Source organism: Oncorhynchus mykiss, chromosome 6 (genome assembly GCF_013265735.2).
Source record: "Oncorhynchus mykiss isolate Arlee chromosome 6, USDA_OmykA_1.1, whole genome shotgun sequence".
Taxonomy (NCBI): Eukaryota; Metazoa; Chordata; class Actinopteri; order Salmoniformes; family Salmonidae; genus Oncorhynchus; species Oncorhynchus mykiss.
This window is the reverse complement of record NC_048570.1, coordinates 36,547,565-36,568,231: the sequence shown is the minus strand read 5'-3', so window position 1 is coordinate 36,568,231 and position 20,667 is coordinate 36,547,565. Positions and strand designations below refer to the sequence as shown.

The window sequence follows — 20,667 nt, the reverse complement described above, 5'->3', positions numbered from 1 at the left end:
TACATCAGTAGTAGGATAAATGGTTGTGAAAATGAGCCTATCATGAAGTGCTTCTACGTAGGTCCAGCCTGGTCTCATAGACTAGACGTAACATGGTAAACGTAAATCCAGAAAAGATTAGTATATGTTACATTTGGTATGGTTAAATAAGACAGATTGTTACTTATTAAGTAGGTTGGTTGGTCGGTCGGAGTGTGAGTAAGAAACTCATCACGGACAACATTTGCATTTGAGCTAATTAACAACTTTTCAACTACTTACTACTTTTTAGATCCTTTGCAACTACTTAGCATGTTAGCTAACCATAACCTTTTTAGTGAACCCTTCTCCTAGCCCTAACCTTAATCCTTTTAGCTAGTCCTAACCCTTTAACCTAACTCCTAAACTTAACCCTAACCCCTAGCTTGGTTAACGTTAGTCAGTTAGCTAGTATTCCAAACATTTATGGTTTCCAAATTCATAACATATTGTACGTTTTGTTTATTATACATATACACACGCAAATTGTAATTAATAACATATCATACAAAATGTGTGATGGACATCCACAAATTAATACATACCATATGAAACGTAACATATACTAATTGCTGGATCGAATCTTCGAACTGACAAGGTAAAAATGTGTCGTTTTGTCCCTGAGCAAGGCAGCTAACCCACTGTGCGCCAACGACGTTGGGTTAAATGCGGGAGACTCATTTCAGATGAAGGTATTCAGTTGTACAACTGACTAGGTATCCTCCTTTGCCTAAAAGTAATGTCTTGGGTTTACGTACAGAATATTACAAAATGCTTTGAGACCAGGTTGGTAACTTATCTTTTGTTCACCCTTCTCCATCTCACTCACCTTAGGTTTAGGTTCACTACCCCACACACACACACCCTCTTAGCTGTGCTGCATATGTGGCAAGGGCAGCATCTATGAGAGCTTTGTGTTGCTTGTAGCAGGACAGGGCCATTTTGTGTGAAATCTAATATTATGGGTCGCATACACGTGTTTAGCAGATGTTTTTGCGGGTGTAGCAAAATGCTTATGTTCCTAGCTCCAACAGTGCAGTAATATCTAACAATACATTTAAAGAATGGAATTAAAAAATATAGGAATATTAGGATGAGCAATGTTGTAGTCTGGAGTATAAATAGAGTTGAAGTTGGAAGTTTACATACACCTTAGCCAAATACATTTAAACTTGAGGTCGACCAATTATGTTTTTTTCAACGCCGATTCCGAATATCGGCGGACCAAAAAAACGCAGATACCGATCAATCGGGCAATTTTTTAAAATGTTTATTTTTTTAAAATTTTTATTTGATTTGTAATGACATTTACAACAATACTGAATGAACCCTTATTTTAATTTAGTACATCAATAAAATCAGTTTAGCCTCAAATAAAATGAAACCTGTTCAATTTGGTTTAAATAATGCAAAAACAAAGTGTTGGAGAAGAAAGTAAAAGTGCAATATGTGCCATGTAAAAAACTAACGTTTAAGTTCCTTGCTCAGAACATGAGAACAAATGAAAGCTGGTGGTTCCTTTTAACAGGAGTCTTCAATATTCCCAGGTAAGACATTTTAGGTTGTAGTTATTATAGGACAATTTCTCTATACGATTTGTATTCCATATACCTTTGACTATTGTATGTTCTTATAGGCACTTTAGTATTGCCAGTGTAACAGTATAGCTTCCATCCCTCTCCTCGCCGCTACCTGGGCTCGAACCAGGAACACATCTACAACAGCCACCCTTGAAGCAGCGTTACCCATGCAGAGCAAGGGAAACAACCACTCCAAGTCTCAGAGGGAGTGACGTTTGAAACGGTATTAGCGCGCACCCCGCTAACTAGCGAGCCATTTAAAATCGGTTACACCAGCCTAATCTCGGGAGTTGATAGGCTTCAAGTCATAAACAGCTCAATGCTTGAAGCATTGCTAAGAGCTGCTGGCAAAACACAAGAAAGTGCTGTTTGAATGAATGCTTACGAGCCTGCTGGTGCCTACCATCTCTGTCAGACTGCTCTATCAAATCATTTACTTAATTATAACATAATAACACACAGAAATACGAGCCTTAGGTCATTAATATGGTCGAATCCGGAAACTATCACCTCGAAAACAAAACGTTTATTCTTTCAGTGAAATACGGAACCGTTACGTATTTTATCTAACGGGTGGCATCCCAAAGTCTAAATATTGCTGTTACATTGCACAACCTTCAATGTTGTGTCATAATTACGTAAAATTTTGGCAAATTAGTTCGCAATGAGCCAGCCGGCCCAAACTGTTGCATATACCCTGACTGTGCGTGCAATGAACGCAAGAGAAGTGACACAATTTCACCTGGTTAATATTGCCTGCTAACCTGGATTTCTTTTAGCTAAATATGCAGGTTTAAAAATATATACTTCTGTGTATTGATTTTAAGAAAGGCATGGATGTTTATGGTTAGGTACACGTTGGAGCAACGACAGTCCTTTTTCGCGAATGCGCACCGCATCGATTAAATGCAACGCAGGACACGCTAGATAAACTAGTAATATCATCAACCATGTGTAGTTAAAACTAGTGATTGTTTTTTATAAGATAAGTTTAATGCTAGCTAGCAACATACCTTGGCTTCTTACTGCATTCGCGTAACAGGCAGGCTCCTCGTCAGGCTGGTGGTTAGAGCATTGGACTAGTTAACCGTAAGGTTGCAAGATTGAATCCCTGAGCTGACAAGATAGAAATCTGTCGTTCTGCCCCTGAACAAGGCAGTTAACCCACCGTTCCTAGGCCGTCATTGATAATAAGAATGTGTTCTTAACTGACTTGCCTCGTTTAAGAAAGTTGTAAATAAATAAATCGGCATCCAATAATACCGATTTCCGATTGTTATGAAAACTTGAAATCGGCCCTAATTAATCGGCCATTCCGATTAATCGGCCGACCTCTACTGTCAACTTAGTGTATGTAAACTTCTGACCCACTGGAATTGTGAAACAGTGAAATAATATGTCTGTAAACAATTGTTGGAAAAATGACTTGTGTCATGCACAAAGTAGATGTCCTAACCGACTTGCCAAAACTATAGTTTGTTAATTAACAAGAAATTTGTGGACTGGTTGAAAAACTATTTTTAATGACTCCAACCTAAGTGTATGTGAACTTTTGTCTTCAACTATGTGTATGTATGTGATTTATAGACATGCACCGAATGTGGATAGAATATATAGTATAGCTGAAGAATAAGTGGATAGAATCGTATATGTACAGCAATAGATTAATAGATGGCCTTGACTAGAATACAGTATACTATTAGATTGCCTGTAGATTTTCATGTCTGTCTGTAATTGAGTATTGACTTGGCTGGAATGCTCTTGAAAAAGAGATTTCAAATCTCAATTAGCCCTTCCTGGTTAAATAAAGGTTAAGAAGAAATGTGTAAAACAGTATGTAAACGTTATTAGTGACCAGTGTTCCATGTCAATGTACTAGAGTAGAGTTCGACCGATTAATCGGAATGGCCGATTTAATTAGGGCCGATTTCAAGTTTTCATAACAATCGGAAATCGCTATTATTGGCCACCGATTTGCCGTTTAAAATTATTATTAATATATTTTTTTATACCTTTATTTAACTAGGCAAGTCAGTTAAGAACACATTCTTATTTTCAATGACGGCCTAGGAATGGTGGGTTAACTGCCTTGTTCAGGGGCAGAATGACAGATTTTCACCTTGTCAGCTCGGGGGATCCAATCTTGCAACCTTACAGTGAACTAGTCCAACGCAATAACGACCTGCCTCTCTCTCGTTGCACTCCACAAGGAGACTTTTTTTTTAAACCAGGAAGGGCTCATTGAGATTAAAATCTCTTTTTCAAGAGTGCCCTGGCCAAGATAGGCAGCACCAAGTCATTACAAAAAAAATTACAGACAACATGAAAAACTACAAGTAATCTAGTAAAAACCATTGAATTCACAAGAGTATAAAACAGCAAATTAAAAACATTGACAGGTCTGGGAATCCGCCTCAAAATCCTTCATCAGTGACTTAAAAACACCAATCGGGACAAGTTCTTCCAGTTTAAAAGTATTTTGTAAGGTGGTCCAAGACGATGGCGCATAGTGCATAAAAGCCCTTTTACCAAATTCAGTTCGGACATTTGGAATGAAGAGAGTACCCACCACATTTCTGAACAATAAAAATGCACAAATATAAAGGTAGTAAACCCAAAGTGGTTTTGTAAATAAAAGTATACCAGTGACTGAGCCTACGAGTGACTAGAGAAGGCCAGCCAACCCTGGTATACAAAGGGTTTTGCAGTTTAAAATAATTATCAAAGTGGCATGGTAGTGTCATTTGATCTCAAACACTGAGCGGAAGCATTCATATATAAAAAAAAATGGTAAGTTGTTGAATATGCAATTTAAAAGAGGTCGTCATCAATTCAAATTCCAAGATATTTGAGGTTACAACCTCAATCTCCTTGCCCTGACAGGTAGTAATAGGTGAACGGTTCAGAGGTCTATTTCTTGCATTAGAAAACACCATTAGTTTAGTTTTGTCAGTATTGAGGATAAGCCTTAATTGACACAAGGCACGTTGAACAGTATAAAAAGCAGTTTGCATGTTCTGGAAAGCTTTTGTAAGAGACGAGGCACAACAGTAAATAACAGTATCATCAGCATAAAAATGAAGTTGTGCATTTATATAAATAGTGAATGAGAGGACCAAGTACAGCGCCTTGGGGCACACCATTCAAGACAGACAATTTAACAGACATAAGCCCATCAAATTGAGTGCACTGAGGTCTACCAGACAGATAGTTAGCAAACCATGCAACTGCATGCTCCGAAAGACCTACACTTGACAATCTCTGCCTTAGCATAGCATGATCAACTGTATCAAAAGCCTTAAAGAGATCAATAAAAAGTGAGACAGTGCTGTTTTTTTGTCAATGGCTTCAGTGATATCATTTAAAACCTTCATGGCTGCTGCAGTAATTGTGCTATGCTTCTTCCTGAAGCCCGATTGGTACATTGATAAAATAGTTAGTAAATAAAAACTCTTTTAGTTGTTCACTTACAAGGGTTTCAAGTATTTACACCAGGGGTGACAGCTTTGAGATTGGCCTATAATTATTTAAATGAGTTGGATCTCCCCCTTTTAAAAGTGGTAGGACAAATGCTGATTTCCAGATCTTTGGAATTTCATTACATTACAGGGTTAGATTGAACAGAGATGACCTGTTACGCGAATGCAGTAAGCCAAGGAAAGTTGCTAGCTAGCATTAAACGTATCTTTATAAAAAACAATGAATCATAATCACTAGGTAACTACACATGGTTGATGATATTACTAGATATTATCTAGCGTGTCCTGTGTTGCATATAATCTGACAGAGCATACAAGTATCTGACTGAGCGGTGGTAGGCAGAAGCAGGTGCGTAAACATGAATTCAAACAGCACTTTTGTGCGTTTTGCCAGCAGCTCTTCGTTGTGCGTCAAGCATTGCGCTGTTTATGACTTCAAGCTTATCAACTCCCGAGATGAGGCTGGTGTAACCGAAGTGAAATGGCTAGCTAGTTAGCGCGCGCTAATAGCGTTTCAAACGTCACTCGCTCTGAGGCTTCTAGTAGTTGTTCCCCTTGCTCTGCATGGGTAAAGCTGCTTCGATGATGGCTGTTGTCGTTGTGTTGCTGGTTCGAGCCCAGGGAGGAGCGAGGAGAGGGACGGAAGCTATACTGTTACACTGGCAATACTAAAGTGCCTTTAAGAACATCCAATAGTCAAAGGTATATGAAATACAAATGGTATAGAGAGGAATAGTCCAATGATTCCTATAATAACTACAACCTAAAACTTCTTACCTGGGAATATTGAAGACTCATGTTAAAAGGAACCACCAGCTTTCATATGTTCTCATGTTCTGAGCAAGGAACTGAAACGTTAGCTTTCTTACATAGCACATATTGCACTTTTACTTTCTTCTCCAACACTTTGTTTTTGCATTATTTAAACCAAATTGAACATGTTTCATTATTTACTTGAGGCTAAATTGATGTATTATATTAAGTTAAAATAAGTGTTCATTCAGTATTGTTGTAATTGTCATTATTACAATATTTTTTTTTTAATCGGCCGATTAATCGGTTTTGGCTTTTTTTGGTCCCCCAATAATCGGTATCGGCGTTGAAAAATCATAATCGGTCGACCTCTACAATGTACAATAGCTAGCTAGTGACAGTGACTAAGTTCAGGGCTGGGTACAAGGTGGAGGCCGGCTAGTGATGGTTATTTTAGTCTGATGGCCTTGAGATCCCAGCATTAATGCACCTGTACTGACCTCACTGTTGAGTCTTCTTCACCACACTGTCTGTGTGGGTGGACCATTTCAGATTGTCAGTGATGTGTACGCAGAAGAACTTGAAGCTTTTCACCTTCTCCACCGTGGGCCCATCGATGTGGATGGGGTGTGCTCTCTCTGCTGTCCCCTGAAGTCCACGGTCAGCTCCTTTGTTTTGTTAACGTTGAGGGAGAGGTTATTTCCCTGCCACCACTCTGCCAGGGCTCTCGTCTCCTCCCTGTTGGCTCTCTCGTTGTTTGTATTGCACCAGTCCAGACAAACTCACCAGCTGTGAGTTTGACTTGTAAAGTCTGTAATGTGTGGCCACAGACTATACTACTAGCATCAGACTTAAAACATTTTACATTAGGTCAATAAATGTCACATATTTATCCTTTTTGATCTGCCTGCTCTGTCAATGGCTGCTACATTTGGGTTTTTCACCCTTCTGATCCTTTCTCTCTAGGCTAGTCTGCTTTAACCTTCTTATGCCCTGACAAAATTGATTCCTTTCCATAGCAGCGGGAAGTTGGGGTTCTGAAGGTGCTGCAGCGCTCACTGATATATTGAAATAATTTTGCCCAAATTATACAATTACTTCTGTCTGAACTCTGACTGAATTTGGGCAGCACTCAAACCAAATAGCAAACAACTTGTGTTGCGGTCATAAGAATATAATCCATAGAAGGATTTTGGAACCTCTCACCTTGGAAATTTGACTGGTAAACTCATGGGTTTGCTCAAAATGGCTGCCAGTCCTGAATTTAATTTCTCTTTGCGGTGTCAGTGAATAGCAACATTTTAGCCCCTACAGGATTTGCTGATCACATTTTGTTTTTGCAAAATCAACAATTCCCTGCATATTATGCGAGTGCTTGCAAATTTGACAATCACTGCATTATTTCTGCATAAAACAGTAAAATAATTTCACAATATCTCATGATACTGACCCATCACCCCAGTACAAAAAGAGGACTCGCAATTTCAACTAATCAGTGCACATTTTCCACATTATATGGTTCAAATAAGCCACACGTCTACAAAATGTTTCCCTCGTCAGCGCATTTCCGCTACAAATTGCACAAAATTCTTGCATATTGCCATGCAAAGCATTTCCGCTACAAATTGCACAAAATTATTGCATATTGCCATGCAAAATGTGAGGATTTGCGCAGCAAAATCAAAAATTTTGCCCACCAATATCACAAAAATCATGGAGGGACTAAAGTGCCTTTCACAAATTTAAAAATACTATCTTGGGAAATGTGTTTGCAAAGCAAATGCCTACTGCTGAAAAGAGAAATCTAATCTCAGTCAATAGAAACAAAACAACAATTTTTTTCTTCTCGCAACTGATGAACAGCACTGTTTTAGTAGCTCAGGCCTGTCTTGGAGACGATCACCAGGTATGGTGAGAAGCTTAGCATGAATATGCGTAGCCTATCTATCTTCATCGGTTTAGTCAGTGCCGCTGGAAAGTTGATTTAGTAGCTTATTATTTATATACACACACACACACACACACACACACACACACACACACACACACACACACACACACAGTACCAGTCAAAAGTTTGGACACCTACTCATTCAAGGGTTTCACGATTTTTTACATTGTAGAATAATAGTAAAGACATTAGAACTATGAAATAGCACACGGAATCATGTAGTAACCAAAAAAGTGTTAAACAAATCAAAATATATTTTAGATTCTTCAAAGTAGCCTTAAGCTTTGCACACCTTTGCATTCTCTCAACCAGCTTCACCTGGAATGCTTCTCCAACAGTCTTGAAGGAGTTCCCACATATGCTGAGCGCTTATTGGCTGCTTTTCCTTCACTCTGTGGACCAACTCATCCCAAACCATCTCAATTGGGTTGCGGTCGGGTGATTGTGGAGGCCAGGTCATCTGATGCAGCACTCCATCACTCTTCTTGGTCAAATAGCCCTTACATAGCCTGGATGTATTTTGGGTCATTGTCCTGTTGATTCACAAACGATAGTCCCACTAAGCGCAAACCAGATGGGATGGCGTATTGCTGCAAAATGCTGTGGTAGCCATGCTGGTTAAGTGTCTATAGAAGTCTATAGAAGGCCAGTTTTATTGCTTCTTTAATCAGTACAACCGTTTTCAGCTGTGCTAACATAATTGCAAAAGGGTTTTCTGTTGATCAATTAGCCTTTTTAAAATAATAACTTGGATTAACTAGTACAACATGCCTTTGGAACACAGGAGTGATGGTTGCTGATAATGGGCCTCTGTACGCCTATGTAGATATTCCATAAACAATCTGCCATTTCCAGCTACAATAGTCATTTACAACATTAATAATGTCTACACTGCATTTCTGATCAATTTGATATTTTAATGGACACAAAACTTGCTTTTCTTTCAACAACAAGAACATTTCTAAGTCACCCTAATCTTTTGAACAGTAGTGTATATTAATGTGGACACCATTTGAAATGAGTGGTTTCAGCTATTTCAGCCATACCTGTTGCTGACAGGTGTATAAAATCGACAGTAGAAATCGTGTATAAAATCGACAGTAGAATGGCCTTACTGAAGAGCTCAGTGACTTTCAACGTGGCACCGTCATAGGATGCCACATTTCAATCAAGTGAGTGAGTCAAGTCAAATTTGAGTCAAATTTATACCCTGCTAGAGCTGCCCCGGTTAAATCACACATGTAAGATACTCAATTAAAGGTACACTTGTTGTGAATCCAGCCAACATGTCAGATTTTAAAAATGCTTTTCGGCGAAAGCATAAGAAGCTATTATCTGATAGCCTGCACCATCTGCACCATCAGTAAACAAAGGAGTTAGCATATTTCAACCCTGCAGGCGCTACACAAAACGCTGAAATAATATATAAAACATGCATTACCTTTGACAAGCTTCTTTTGTTGATCCAATATGTCCCATAAACATCACAATTGGTCCTTTTTTTAGATTAATTCCGTCCATACATATCCAAAATGTCCATTTATAAAGCGCGTTTGATCCAGAAAAAAGCAGCTTACAAAAAACTACAAAATATTTCAAAAGTTGCCTATAAACTTTGCCAAAATATTTCAAACTACTTTTGTAATACAACTTTAGGTATTTTTAAACGTTAATAATTGATCAAATTGTAGACGGGGCAATCTGTGTTCAATACAGGAAAGAAAACAAACCAGCGCCACTTTTCACGTCTTGCGCAACTCACAAAAGTGTACCCAGTTCCGAGTTGGCCTACTACTTCATTGCACAAAGGAATAACCTCAACCAAATTCCAAAGACTGGTGACATCCAGTGGAAGCGGTAGGAACTGAAAACAGGTTCCCCCCCAAAAAATAAAAAAATTCTGAACAGTTAGTCCTCGGGGTTTTGCCTGCTACCTAAGTTACGTTATACTCACAGACATGATTCAAACAGTTTTAGAAACTTCAGAGTGTTTTCTATCCAAATATATGAATAATATGCATATCTTATATTCTTGGCATGAGTAGCAGGAAGTTGAAATTGGGCACGCTATTTATCCAAAAGTGAAAATTCTGCCCCCTAGCCCCAAGAGGTTATTAATGGTAAGTGCTGTTATTGTGAAAACTAAATGTCTACGAGCAACAACGGCTCAGCCGCAAAGGGGTAGGCCACAGAAGCGCACAGAACGGGACCAAAGAGTGCTGTAGCTTTGAAAATTTGTCTCCTCATTTGCAACACTCATTACTGAGTTCCAAACTGCCTCTGGAAGCAATGTCAGCACAATAACTGTTTGTTGGGAGCATCATGAAATTGATTTTTATGGCCGAGCAGTCGCACACAAGCCTAAGATCACCATGCGCAATGCCAAGCATCGGCTCGAGTGGCGTAAAGCTCGCCGCCCTTGGCCTCTGGAGCAGTGGAAACGTGTTCTTTGCCGTGATGAATCACTCTTCAGTTGAACGGACGAATCTCAGTTTGGTGGATGCCAGGAGAACGCAACCTGCCCGAATGCGTAGTGTCAACTGTAAAGTTTGGTGTAGGAGGAATAATGGTCTGGGGCTGTTTTTCATGGTTCTGGCTAGGCCCCTTAGTCCCAGTGAAGGGAAATCTTAACGCTACAATATACAATAACATTCTCGACAATAATGTGCTTTCCTGTTTCAGCATGACAATGTCCCCCTGTGCACAAAGCGACGTCCAAACACAAATGGCTTGTCGAGATTGATGTAGAAGAACTTGACTGGCCTGCACAGAGCCCTGACCTCAACACCATCAAACACCTTTGGGATGAATTGGAATGCCGAACACCATGCCTAACATCAGTGCCCAACCTCACTAATGCGCTTGTATTTGAATGGAAGTAAGTCCCCGCAGTAATGTTCCAACATCTAGTGGAAAGCCTTCCCAGCAGAGTGGAGGCTGTTATAGCAGAAGGGGGAGAGGGGGGGGAGAGAACTCTATTAATGCCCATGATTTTGGAATGAGATGTTTGACGAGCAGGTGTCCACGTACTTTTGGTCTTGTATGTGTTATCTCTACTCCTAATATTCAATAAGTGGTATTTTATTGCCGTTTTTATTATGTTTGACAGTGTCAGAGTAGTTTCTGTAATTTGTGTAGTATTAAAAAATATACTGAGAATGTGTCATGTAGGCCTTAATAATGTAAAATGTAAGACCTTCCATTAACTCAGCATCTTCTCGTGGCTATGGGAGTGTCATAATGTCTCGACCATTCTTCCCTCGCTACTCTCCCCCTTCTTCCTCTACCCCTCCCTTTCCGGTGAGGTTCTGCTTTCTAAGTCCATCTCCAGTTTCAGATTGAATGTTGTACGGTCAGTCTGTTCCAGGTTGCTGCTGGAACGTTGTGTCCTGTCTGTATCAGATATTTATTAATCAGTCTTTTTGCTAGCCAGGACCTTCAGGCCAAGGTGACTTAAGGGGATGTGTCCCAAATGCCACCCTATTCCCTATGTCGTGCACTACTTTTGACTAGAGCCTTCTGGTCAAACGTTGTGTGTGTTACATACATGCATACATACATACATACATACATACATACATACATACATACATATGTATACATACATACATATGTATACATACATACATACATACAGTGCCATTCGGAACTCGGCCACTGTACCAGGGTCTTACCTTACTTAGTGGTGCCGGGGCCACATGATTGTGCAAGACAGCAGTCTACCACTTTTATCAATGATATCAGCATGTATAGGCTATGTTGCAGTTTGGAGGCTTTTACTGTAGATCTCCTAGGTCTAGCCATTGAGACAAATACAATAAAGCCATAATGTTTGGTTTGTGGTTTGCTAGACCTTTTCACTCGTCTCATGTTCCCCCTTCCTCCAGTCACGTGCTCCTTGCTGCCGGACACGTTTTGCAAGTCAGTGAGGTTCCTGGTATTTAGAGTAGTGTGGTTGGGCCATGTGTGAAATCAGCTGCTTGTACAGTACTTATGGCTGCTGCCTAGCAGAGCCATTCAGTTCCTGGAGTTGGAGCCAACCAGTAATGCAGGGGGTGGGGTTAGTTAGCCCTGGGGAAATGTGACTTCCAGTACAATAACATTTTATCCGAGGTTTGAGTTGAGGCCTACAGAGGTAGTCAGATTTGGCTTTGACAGTGAAATGGGTCAAGGACTATTGTAGACGACATGCCTAACAAATAAGATAGATAATAATGATTTTCCATTGTGTTGTCTCTCTGTTGACTGCTTGTCTAATGTCACCCAGACTGTGGAAACAATCACTCTGTTCAGATTTGGAACCATTACTATTATCATGACAAAGCGGGCATTACCACATGACTGTTGGCATTTCAGCCAGGGGAGATTGTAGTATGATAAGATGTAATGCCACTGTCCCTACTGGCTCTGGACCATAGCTACACACACACACACACCAGGGTTTCCGTTAAGAAAATGTGGCGCCGAACAACGTGACCGGGAAGATTTTAATTTACCGGCCATTTGATAAATTTACCAGACCCATATGCATTGGGTGTGTAACCCATTAGGGCATCCACCCACTGTGCTCAGAATGACAGGAATCACATTTTAGATTATGGTAATTCATCTGAACAGAGCATGCAACTCCTGTAATGAAGCAGCCAAAAATAAATCATTTTCGAAACATTTGCCAAAATGTAATTTGCGGGAAATATATGTGACAGATTCAATTCTCTGTTAGGAACTTAAAGGGTGAATCTAAAGATGCAACCACTAGGATGGGTCGCTAATATGACTAGGATTGTGCTTTTGGCTTCTGGTCAAGGAAAGAAAGTTGATATGAAAACCAATAGAACAGGAGAGAAATGGCATAGCAGCAGGTTCAATAGGCTAGGGAAGTACATTTGAAATACATTAGCCAAAATTATATAATTACTCCTGTTAATACAGAATGAAATCATTCAAGATAATTCACCAGAAAGCATGACTTAGTCAAAGAAGAATTGAGGATCATTATCTTCTTTAAAAAAAGGATTGTGGATTGTTTCAAATCACAAGCTCGAAGACCTATGTCTATTCGGGCAGCTGGAGTGGCAATGGGCCTAGCGGTTTTGAGCTGCAGCTGTCAGTGAAAAACATAATGTGTCTTGGGTATAATTTGAAAATGTTGACATGAAGGGGAGAGGTGTGTGGCGACGCTATTGGCTGGCTCAGTAGTGATGACTGCGATTTTTGTTTGTCAGCTTGATGTATTTTTACTTCGTTGACAATAGAGGTGATAGGCCTGCTTCATTTGTCTATAGGCTATGAGTTCCATGCGCTCATTTCTTAAGCCACCAATAAATCAGTGTATCAATGTGTCCATATGGCAGAAGCTGGTGCTCGCAACAGTTGAATTTAACTTTTTAGAATGTTATAATTTTAATTCAGATTTTTGTTTAACCGTGTAACAATGATTTTGAGAAACTACAATTGTATTATTGAAATTAAACTGTTCCACGCTTCAATTTCCAGTTGAGAAATAAAATTATATATTTTTAATCATGCACTAAGATATTTAAACATGAAATTGCATTTAGAATTGTTGGGCAGTGAATGGGCTTAGCAACCAACCATTCTCTGCTGCCATTGACTGGAACAAATTGCAAAAATCACTGAAGTTGGAGACTTGTATCCCTCTCACTAACTTCAAGCACGGCTGTCAGAGCAGCTTAACGATCACTGCAGCTGCACACAACCCATCTGTAAATAGCCCATCCAACAAACTACCAAATCTCATTCCCATATATATATTTTTTTTTCTGCTGTTTTGCACAGTAGTATTTCTACTTGCACATCCTCATCTGCACATCTATCACTCCAGTGTTAATTGCTAAGTTTTAATTATTTCCCAACTATGACCTATTTATTGCCTCACCTCCTTACTTCATTTGCAAACACTGTATACAGGTTTTCTATTGTGTTTATTGACTGTACGTTTGTTTATTCCATGTGTAACTCTGGTGTTGTGTTTGTCGCACTGCTTTGCTTTATCTTGGCCAGGTCACAGTTGTAAATGAGAACTTGAGAACTATTTCTGGACTTATGAGAACTTGAGAACTGTTTCTGGACAAAATAACCAGGAGGGGAAAAAAACATTGCAAAATAATGCTTTTCATTCATTGCAGGAAATGCATTTGACCATCATGCTTTTATTATTTTATTTCACCTTTATTTAACCAGGTAGGATATTTAACAATGGATGGCCTACCTTGTGAAATAAAAGCATGACGGTCAAATGTATTTCCTGCAATGAATGAAAAGCATTATTTTGCAATGGGACTTTTTTTTGTCCTGGTTATTTTGTCCAGAAATAGTTTAATCAGCTAACGGAAATCCTGACACACACTCACAGTAATTGTACACAACATTAACATTAGGCCAACTTCAGTGGTAAAGCGACAAAATGGAGACACAAGCTTATAACCACGTAAGAAAATATCTAGGCCTAAGCAAACAGATGATGGTTCCTTTGCAAAGCTACTGATGTCGCTTCATGGCAACCCTCATGAGCATTGGATACTCATGCCAGAATAGAAGTCAGACGTAAATCGTAATCAATAGGGAATATTGGTTCATATTTAACCTAGCTTGCTGTCCAGGGAGTGCACTGGTACATCAAGCTGCATCATGCTACAGAATCAGGAGATCTGCTCCTACCCTATGACCCTTTCTGCATCAAACAAGGCTTACTCATCCATCTTCCTCTCTCGCTCGCTCCCTTTCCTAAGGTCAGTTGGATAAATACTTGTAGCACCTCCAGTTGCTAGCTTACTCTAGCTTACTCTCTTTTTCTCAAGGTGGATAAATACCTGTACCACCTGCGGTTATCAGACGAGAACCTGATGGACGTGTCGGTGAGATTCCGACGGGAGATGGACAAGGGTCTGGGCCGTGACTCCAGCCCCACGGCCGCTGTCAAGATGCTGCCCACGTTTGTGCGTTCCACCCCTGATGGGACAGGTGAGAGCATCGGGGGAGGGGGCTTGACTGACAGCTGTTGAGTGATTTTTATTTATTTAGATTGAGTTGTAAATAAAGATGCCAAACCCACCACTGGTGTGCGTTGCCTAAGAGCTCTATTTTCATGTCATCTGACCAAAGCACTGGCTGGAGTTTGAAAAACTGCATTGGGACTTGGATTGGAACTGACACTATGGTCAGATGATGTGAAATAGAGCTCTTCGGTCACGCACACCAATGGTGGGTTTGGTGTTGAAAAATAGAAGCATATGCAAAAAAGTACCTTGTACCTACGGTAAAATATGGTGGTGGATCTTTGATGTTATGGGTCAAGGGCATCGTGAACTTTGCTAAATAACCGGAACCTGTTTGCCTCTGCCAGGAGGCTGACACATGGCCGCAAGTTGATCTTCCAGCAAGACAACCCCAAGCACAAAGAAATGGTTAATTGACCACAAAATCAACCTTTTGCAATGGGCTTCTCAGTATTCAGATTTGAAAACCTGTGGTTTGAATTGAAGAGTGTTGGGGATGAATCAGAATAGTTGGGTAACATAGATGTTTTATTTTCATTATATGCTTGTGAGTTACTTCTCATTTAGAATGTATCTTGTTGTACTATAGTGGTGGCCATTTGCAGTTATCCTTTCTCTGTCCTGGGTTCAGTTACTTGGGGAGAGGTCAAGCTTGTCTTCATATGTAAACATATCTTTTATTAAACCATGTGAAGGGATGATTGAGGGGGAACCAATTATCTCTTGGCTCCACAATGTCTGTGTGCCAGTCACTGTGTCTCTGTGATCTTGTCCAGGAGGGGTGTATTTGATATATGCTAGTGGATGAGGTTTTGTTTTTGGTCCTGAGTGGTACCAAGAGCGAGATAAGAACATAGTTTAGGAGACAAAGCTGAACGATAATTTATAGCCAATGCTGTCTGGCTATGTGTGTCTTTGCTATAAAGGATCTCAGTTGCAATGTATAAGCACTCTCAGAGAATTCATTTATAGACACTGAATTGATCTGAGAGTCACAGGGTTGTGATGGAGCTCATAATAATTAAAGATGGACTTTATGATAACTCTGACTTGTGTGGTGGTTTGCTCTCATGATTTGGTAAATACAGGAAATTTCCACTACAAGAGTGGAGTCCATAAGTGCAGATCAAGGATATCAAGGATCTGGAAAGATTCTGTATGGCGATACCTCCCAACGTGTTCTCCAATCTCATAAAATATTTGTGAAAAGGGCTCTGTCGTTATCCTCGCAAGGGAAGGTGCTAGAGTTTTGAAAACGGGCTTAACATTCATTTTGACCCCTCTGAGATGTGTTATATTACTTGTTAATTAAACAATCTCTTTCTCTGAGCAATTGCATTAGTATAATATAATTTTTTGGCACGTACAATGTAGCTCAGTATTAGTATAATTTATTTTGGTCTTATTTTCTTTTTTTGCTCATATTTATCAAGGGTGCCAATAATTATGGACCCCACTCAATTGGTATTGAGTGTATTTGAACTTCTGACCCACTGGGAACGTGATGAAAGAAATAAAAGCTGAAATAAATCATTCTCTCTCCTATTATTCTGACATTTCACATTCTTTAAATAAAGTGATCCTAACTGTCCTAAGACAGGGAATTTTTACTAGGATTAAGGTGTATGTAAACTTCCGACTTCAACTGTACATACACCTTAGCCAAATACTTTTAAACTCAGTTTCTCACAATTCCTGACATTTAAGCCTAGTAAAAATTCCCTATTTTAGGTCAGTATCACCACTTTATTTTAATAATAGTGATTTATTTCCGCTTTTATTTCTTTCATTTAAATCCCAGTGGGTCAGAAGTTTACATACCCTCAATTAGTATTTTGTAGCATTGCCTTTAAATTGTTTAACATGGGTCAAACGTTTCAGGTAGCCAGCCTTCCACAAGCTTCCCACAATAAATTGGGTGAATTTTGGCCCATTCCTCCTGAAGAGCTGGTGTAACGAAGTTCGGTTTGTAGGCCTCCTTGCTCGCACATGCTTTTTCAGTTCTGCCCACAAATATTCTATAGGATTGAGGCCATTCCAATACCTGGACTTTGTTGTACTTAAGCCATTTTGCCACAACTTTGGAAGTATGCTTGGTCATTGTTCATTTGGAAGACCCATTTGCGACCCAAGCTTTAACATCCTGACTGATGTCTTGAGATGTTGCTTCAATATATCCACATAATTTTCAGATCCTTAACTCAGTACTTTGTTGAAGCACCTTTGGCAGCAATTACAGCATCGTGTCTTCTTGGGTATGATGCTACAAGCTTGGCACACCTGCGTTTTGGGGAGATTCTCCAAAAGTATAGTATTGCCACAACAAGTATAGTATTGTCCTCTCAAGCTCTCAGGTTGGATGGGGAGTGTTGCTGCACAGTTGTTTTCAAGTCTCTCCAGAGATGTCCGATCGGGTTCAAGTCCGGGCTCAGACGTTGTCTTGGCTGTGTGCTTAGGGTCGGTGTCCTGTTAGAAGGTGAACTTTCTCCCCAGTCTGACGTCCTGAGTGCTCTGGAGCAGGGTTTCATCAAGGATCTCTCTGTTCATCTTTCCATCTCCTGACTATTCTCCCAGTCCCTGACAGTCCCTGCCTCTGAAAAACATCCCCACGGCATCATGCCGACACCACCATGCTTCACCGTAGGGATGATGCCATGTTTCCTCCAGATGTGATGCTTGCCATTTAGGCCCAAGCGTTCAGTCTTGGTTTCTTTTGTAAATCTAGGATAGGTTGAATGGGTGCGGATTGTGAACATATTTTTTTCTTTTCACAGTGGCCGTTGTACTTGTTTAGGACACAATTAGTGGCTTGAAGTGTGCTTAAATATTTCAACTAGGGACAGTTCTGTAATTTGCTGAGATGAATAGGATGTCGGAGTTTTCTGATTGATTAACCCCTTTTAGATGTTTTATTAGGATGCCGATTAGCTGACGCCATCATGGCATCTAGTCTTCTTGGAGTCCGACTCATAACTAAAAAGACATTACAGACAAAAATACTTTACAAAAATATAATTTACATTCAATTACCAATTTTAGCTAATGAGAGTATTCTGGTGAAGAATGGCACATAAAACATCTGAGCTCTGTTACAATATCCATCCACACTAGTGTACCACTAAGAAGGAAACTGTGAATTGGGCATGCACTCTACCAGTAGAGCTATGCTGCATGAACATTGTAATGTGAATCCTTGAGTAGTCCCAGCTGTGTTTTCCCAGAGTTACACCGGTGTTAGTGATTTGTGACCGGGGCAGGTGGTATAAAAACACTCTGAGACTGGGGAAGGTGATTTATCATTCGTGACTGAAGAGGTGACCAGGCCAAACCTATTTGCCTAGCCTGTTGACTCGGGTCATTATTGGCACGTTAAACCCCAACCTAGCAGATAAGTGTCTATCCAACTGAACCACTTATCTCTCTCTCTCTTGCGCTCAACTCTCTCTCTCTGCCCCACTGTCTTTGTTCTCAAGTCATGGTTTTATTTTCTATCTAAAGAAATGTTCCTTAAGTTGAGACTGACCTTTTGATCAAGTATTCCGCAGTTTGAAAATGACATTCAAATTAAAAGGGCATTGAAATGTTAGGCTGGTCACTTAATGAATGTGACAGGATTCAAAACATATAGATTTTATACTTGTTTATTGAGTTGAATAAAACCTCTGCGTGTGATAATTAACATTTAGTTTGTCTGGTTGTTACGCATTAAAGAGGAATGTCAGTCCATTGAAAGATTCACCACTATCTCATGAAAATGTTAAAGATGACACACAGGATTAAACATACATTTTTTTTTTGCATTGTAATTTCAGTATGTATAATATAGCTGCAGTACATTTCAGTAATTTAGCAGACGCTCTTATCCTAAGCGACGTACAGTTTGTGCATTCATCTTAAGATAGCTACGCGTCATCGTAAGTACATTTTCCCTCAAAGTAGTTATCAGCAAAGTCAGAGCTATTAGTAAGGGGGGGGGAAACATCAAGTGCGAGTGTTGGTTCACGAAAGGCATTTTATTTATTTTCTAGAAATGTTTTGGAGTTGCAAGGGGAATGATGGTGGAATGAGTGTTTCACAGTAATACTTAACCGCCAGTGTTGTGATTGGCTACGATATTTGCCTATTGATTTATCCCGCCGGCTTCTGTTGTCAAAATGGGAAAGCTGTTCTGTTTTGACTTTGACTGTGTTGTCTAGTGGAAACCTGGGGTAAGCGGTCAATGTAGAAATCGCTTTGTCACTTCCTGGTTGCTAAAACTCTACAATGAAAAATACAAGCACTGATTAGTGTAGGGAGTCATTGTACCATCTAAACTGTTTTTAAAGCTGGTGGACCAAAACCGAAAGTAAAAGGCTCAAAATGCAAGTCTCCACTATGTTATGGGGAAGTGGGATGAGGAGGAGATTTTGTTATGATTGCAGCCTTGTGCTGTTGCAATTCAACTAGCTCCCACAGGGGAGAAATTCTGAGAAATCTGTAGCACATTTAAAGGCCATGGGTATGTTATTGGCAATAGGTGAAAAGACCAAACACTTTTCAAAGAGGAACGTGGTGGCAAGGGGTCTACTGCGTCATGGTCAGTCCTCTCAGTGGCTGTAATGATATACATTTTAGTCTCACCCGTGATTCTGCCCCCGTCCCAATTAGTCTAGAGGAGCCAGACCTTAGGTAATGTCACAAGATTTGGGTAGGATGTTAACTCCTCCCGGACTTTTAGAAATGGGGGGAGAGGGATCTCAGACAATTCTCCCAACAAATCAAGTTTGGGTAGGTGGGGCTTAAAATGCGGGCTGGAATTGTGCTCATGGAAAAGATTCCCCTCGTAAACAGGTGGACCAAATGCGGACGCAGATGGCTAGCTAGGCTTGTCAGGGAAGAAAGACTGTCAGTCTGCTCTGGATGAGGTGAGGAACATCTCCTTGTTATAATTATAGCACATAAATCATCATACCATTTCCAAATGTTAACTAACCTATACTAAAAGGGTCATATTAGATGACTGCAATGTTTTACAGGTTGCATTCTGGTAGCTAGCAACTTATGCTAGCTAGCTACCTAGCATTGTTAAGCCCATATTCCTCCAGCAAGCTAGCAAGCTAATAATAGCTTTATCTTGCTTACTAGCCCTTGGTAATGTATGTTTTTGTTATAAATTAGCCAGTTAGCTATCTCTACTACAGGCTAAACATTTCCCGTCATTGTAGTTATTCATGTTTCTGCTTGAATGCCCTGTTTGCATAAACCAATCACCCATGCATTCTACTGTAGCATGCTAGCAGATACCCAGTTAGCATTGGCTCAAATACCCAGTTAGCATAGACTTCCAGTTAGCATTGGCTCAAGAAAATACTTCTAACTTCCATCTTCCCAGACACAAAAATTGTATCCAAAATCCCAAAGTATGCCTTTAATTGGACACAAATTGAAAGGAACTTACCAAAACCAGCATACGCATGACTCCATGAGATGAGTGACACCCCTGATCAAATTCAACATTTAGTAATGTAACGAGAACCGAGCGCATGTACAAAAATCCATACATTTTTGGGTGAAATTGAGTGAAGGTGTTTCTGTTTTCATCCTTTGTCGCCTGGTGCAGTCAAACTATTTATTCAACCTCAGTAGCATAACTCTGGATAGCTGGCGTTCTGTAAACAGTGAAAGGACATTTTCAGGCTGGATCTGACATTTTGAAACATATCTTGTTAAAACCTCTAGGGTATGTGGGATGCTAGCGTCCCACCTGGCCAACATCCGGTAAAATTGCAGAGCGTCAAAATCAAAATACAGGAATACACATAATAAGCATTCATAAAATATGCAAGTGTTATACATCGGCTTAAAGGTTAACTTGTTAATCCAGCTGC

General features: G+C 40.0%; 1 protein-coding gene across 1 annotated transcript in view; it reads left to right on the top strand.

The window, feature by feature from the left end:
• The window catches only part of hk2 (hexokinase 2), a 61,301-nt gene that overhangs the window by 912 nt on the left and 39,722 nt on the right, over positions 1–20,667 (top strand). The window contains exon 2 of the mRNA XM_021606334.2: positions 14,603–14,765. Coding sequence (XP_021462009.1) covers positions 14,603–14,765 — 163 coding nt within the window. The remainder of the gene's footprint in view (positions 1–14,602; positions 14,766–20,667) is intronic.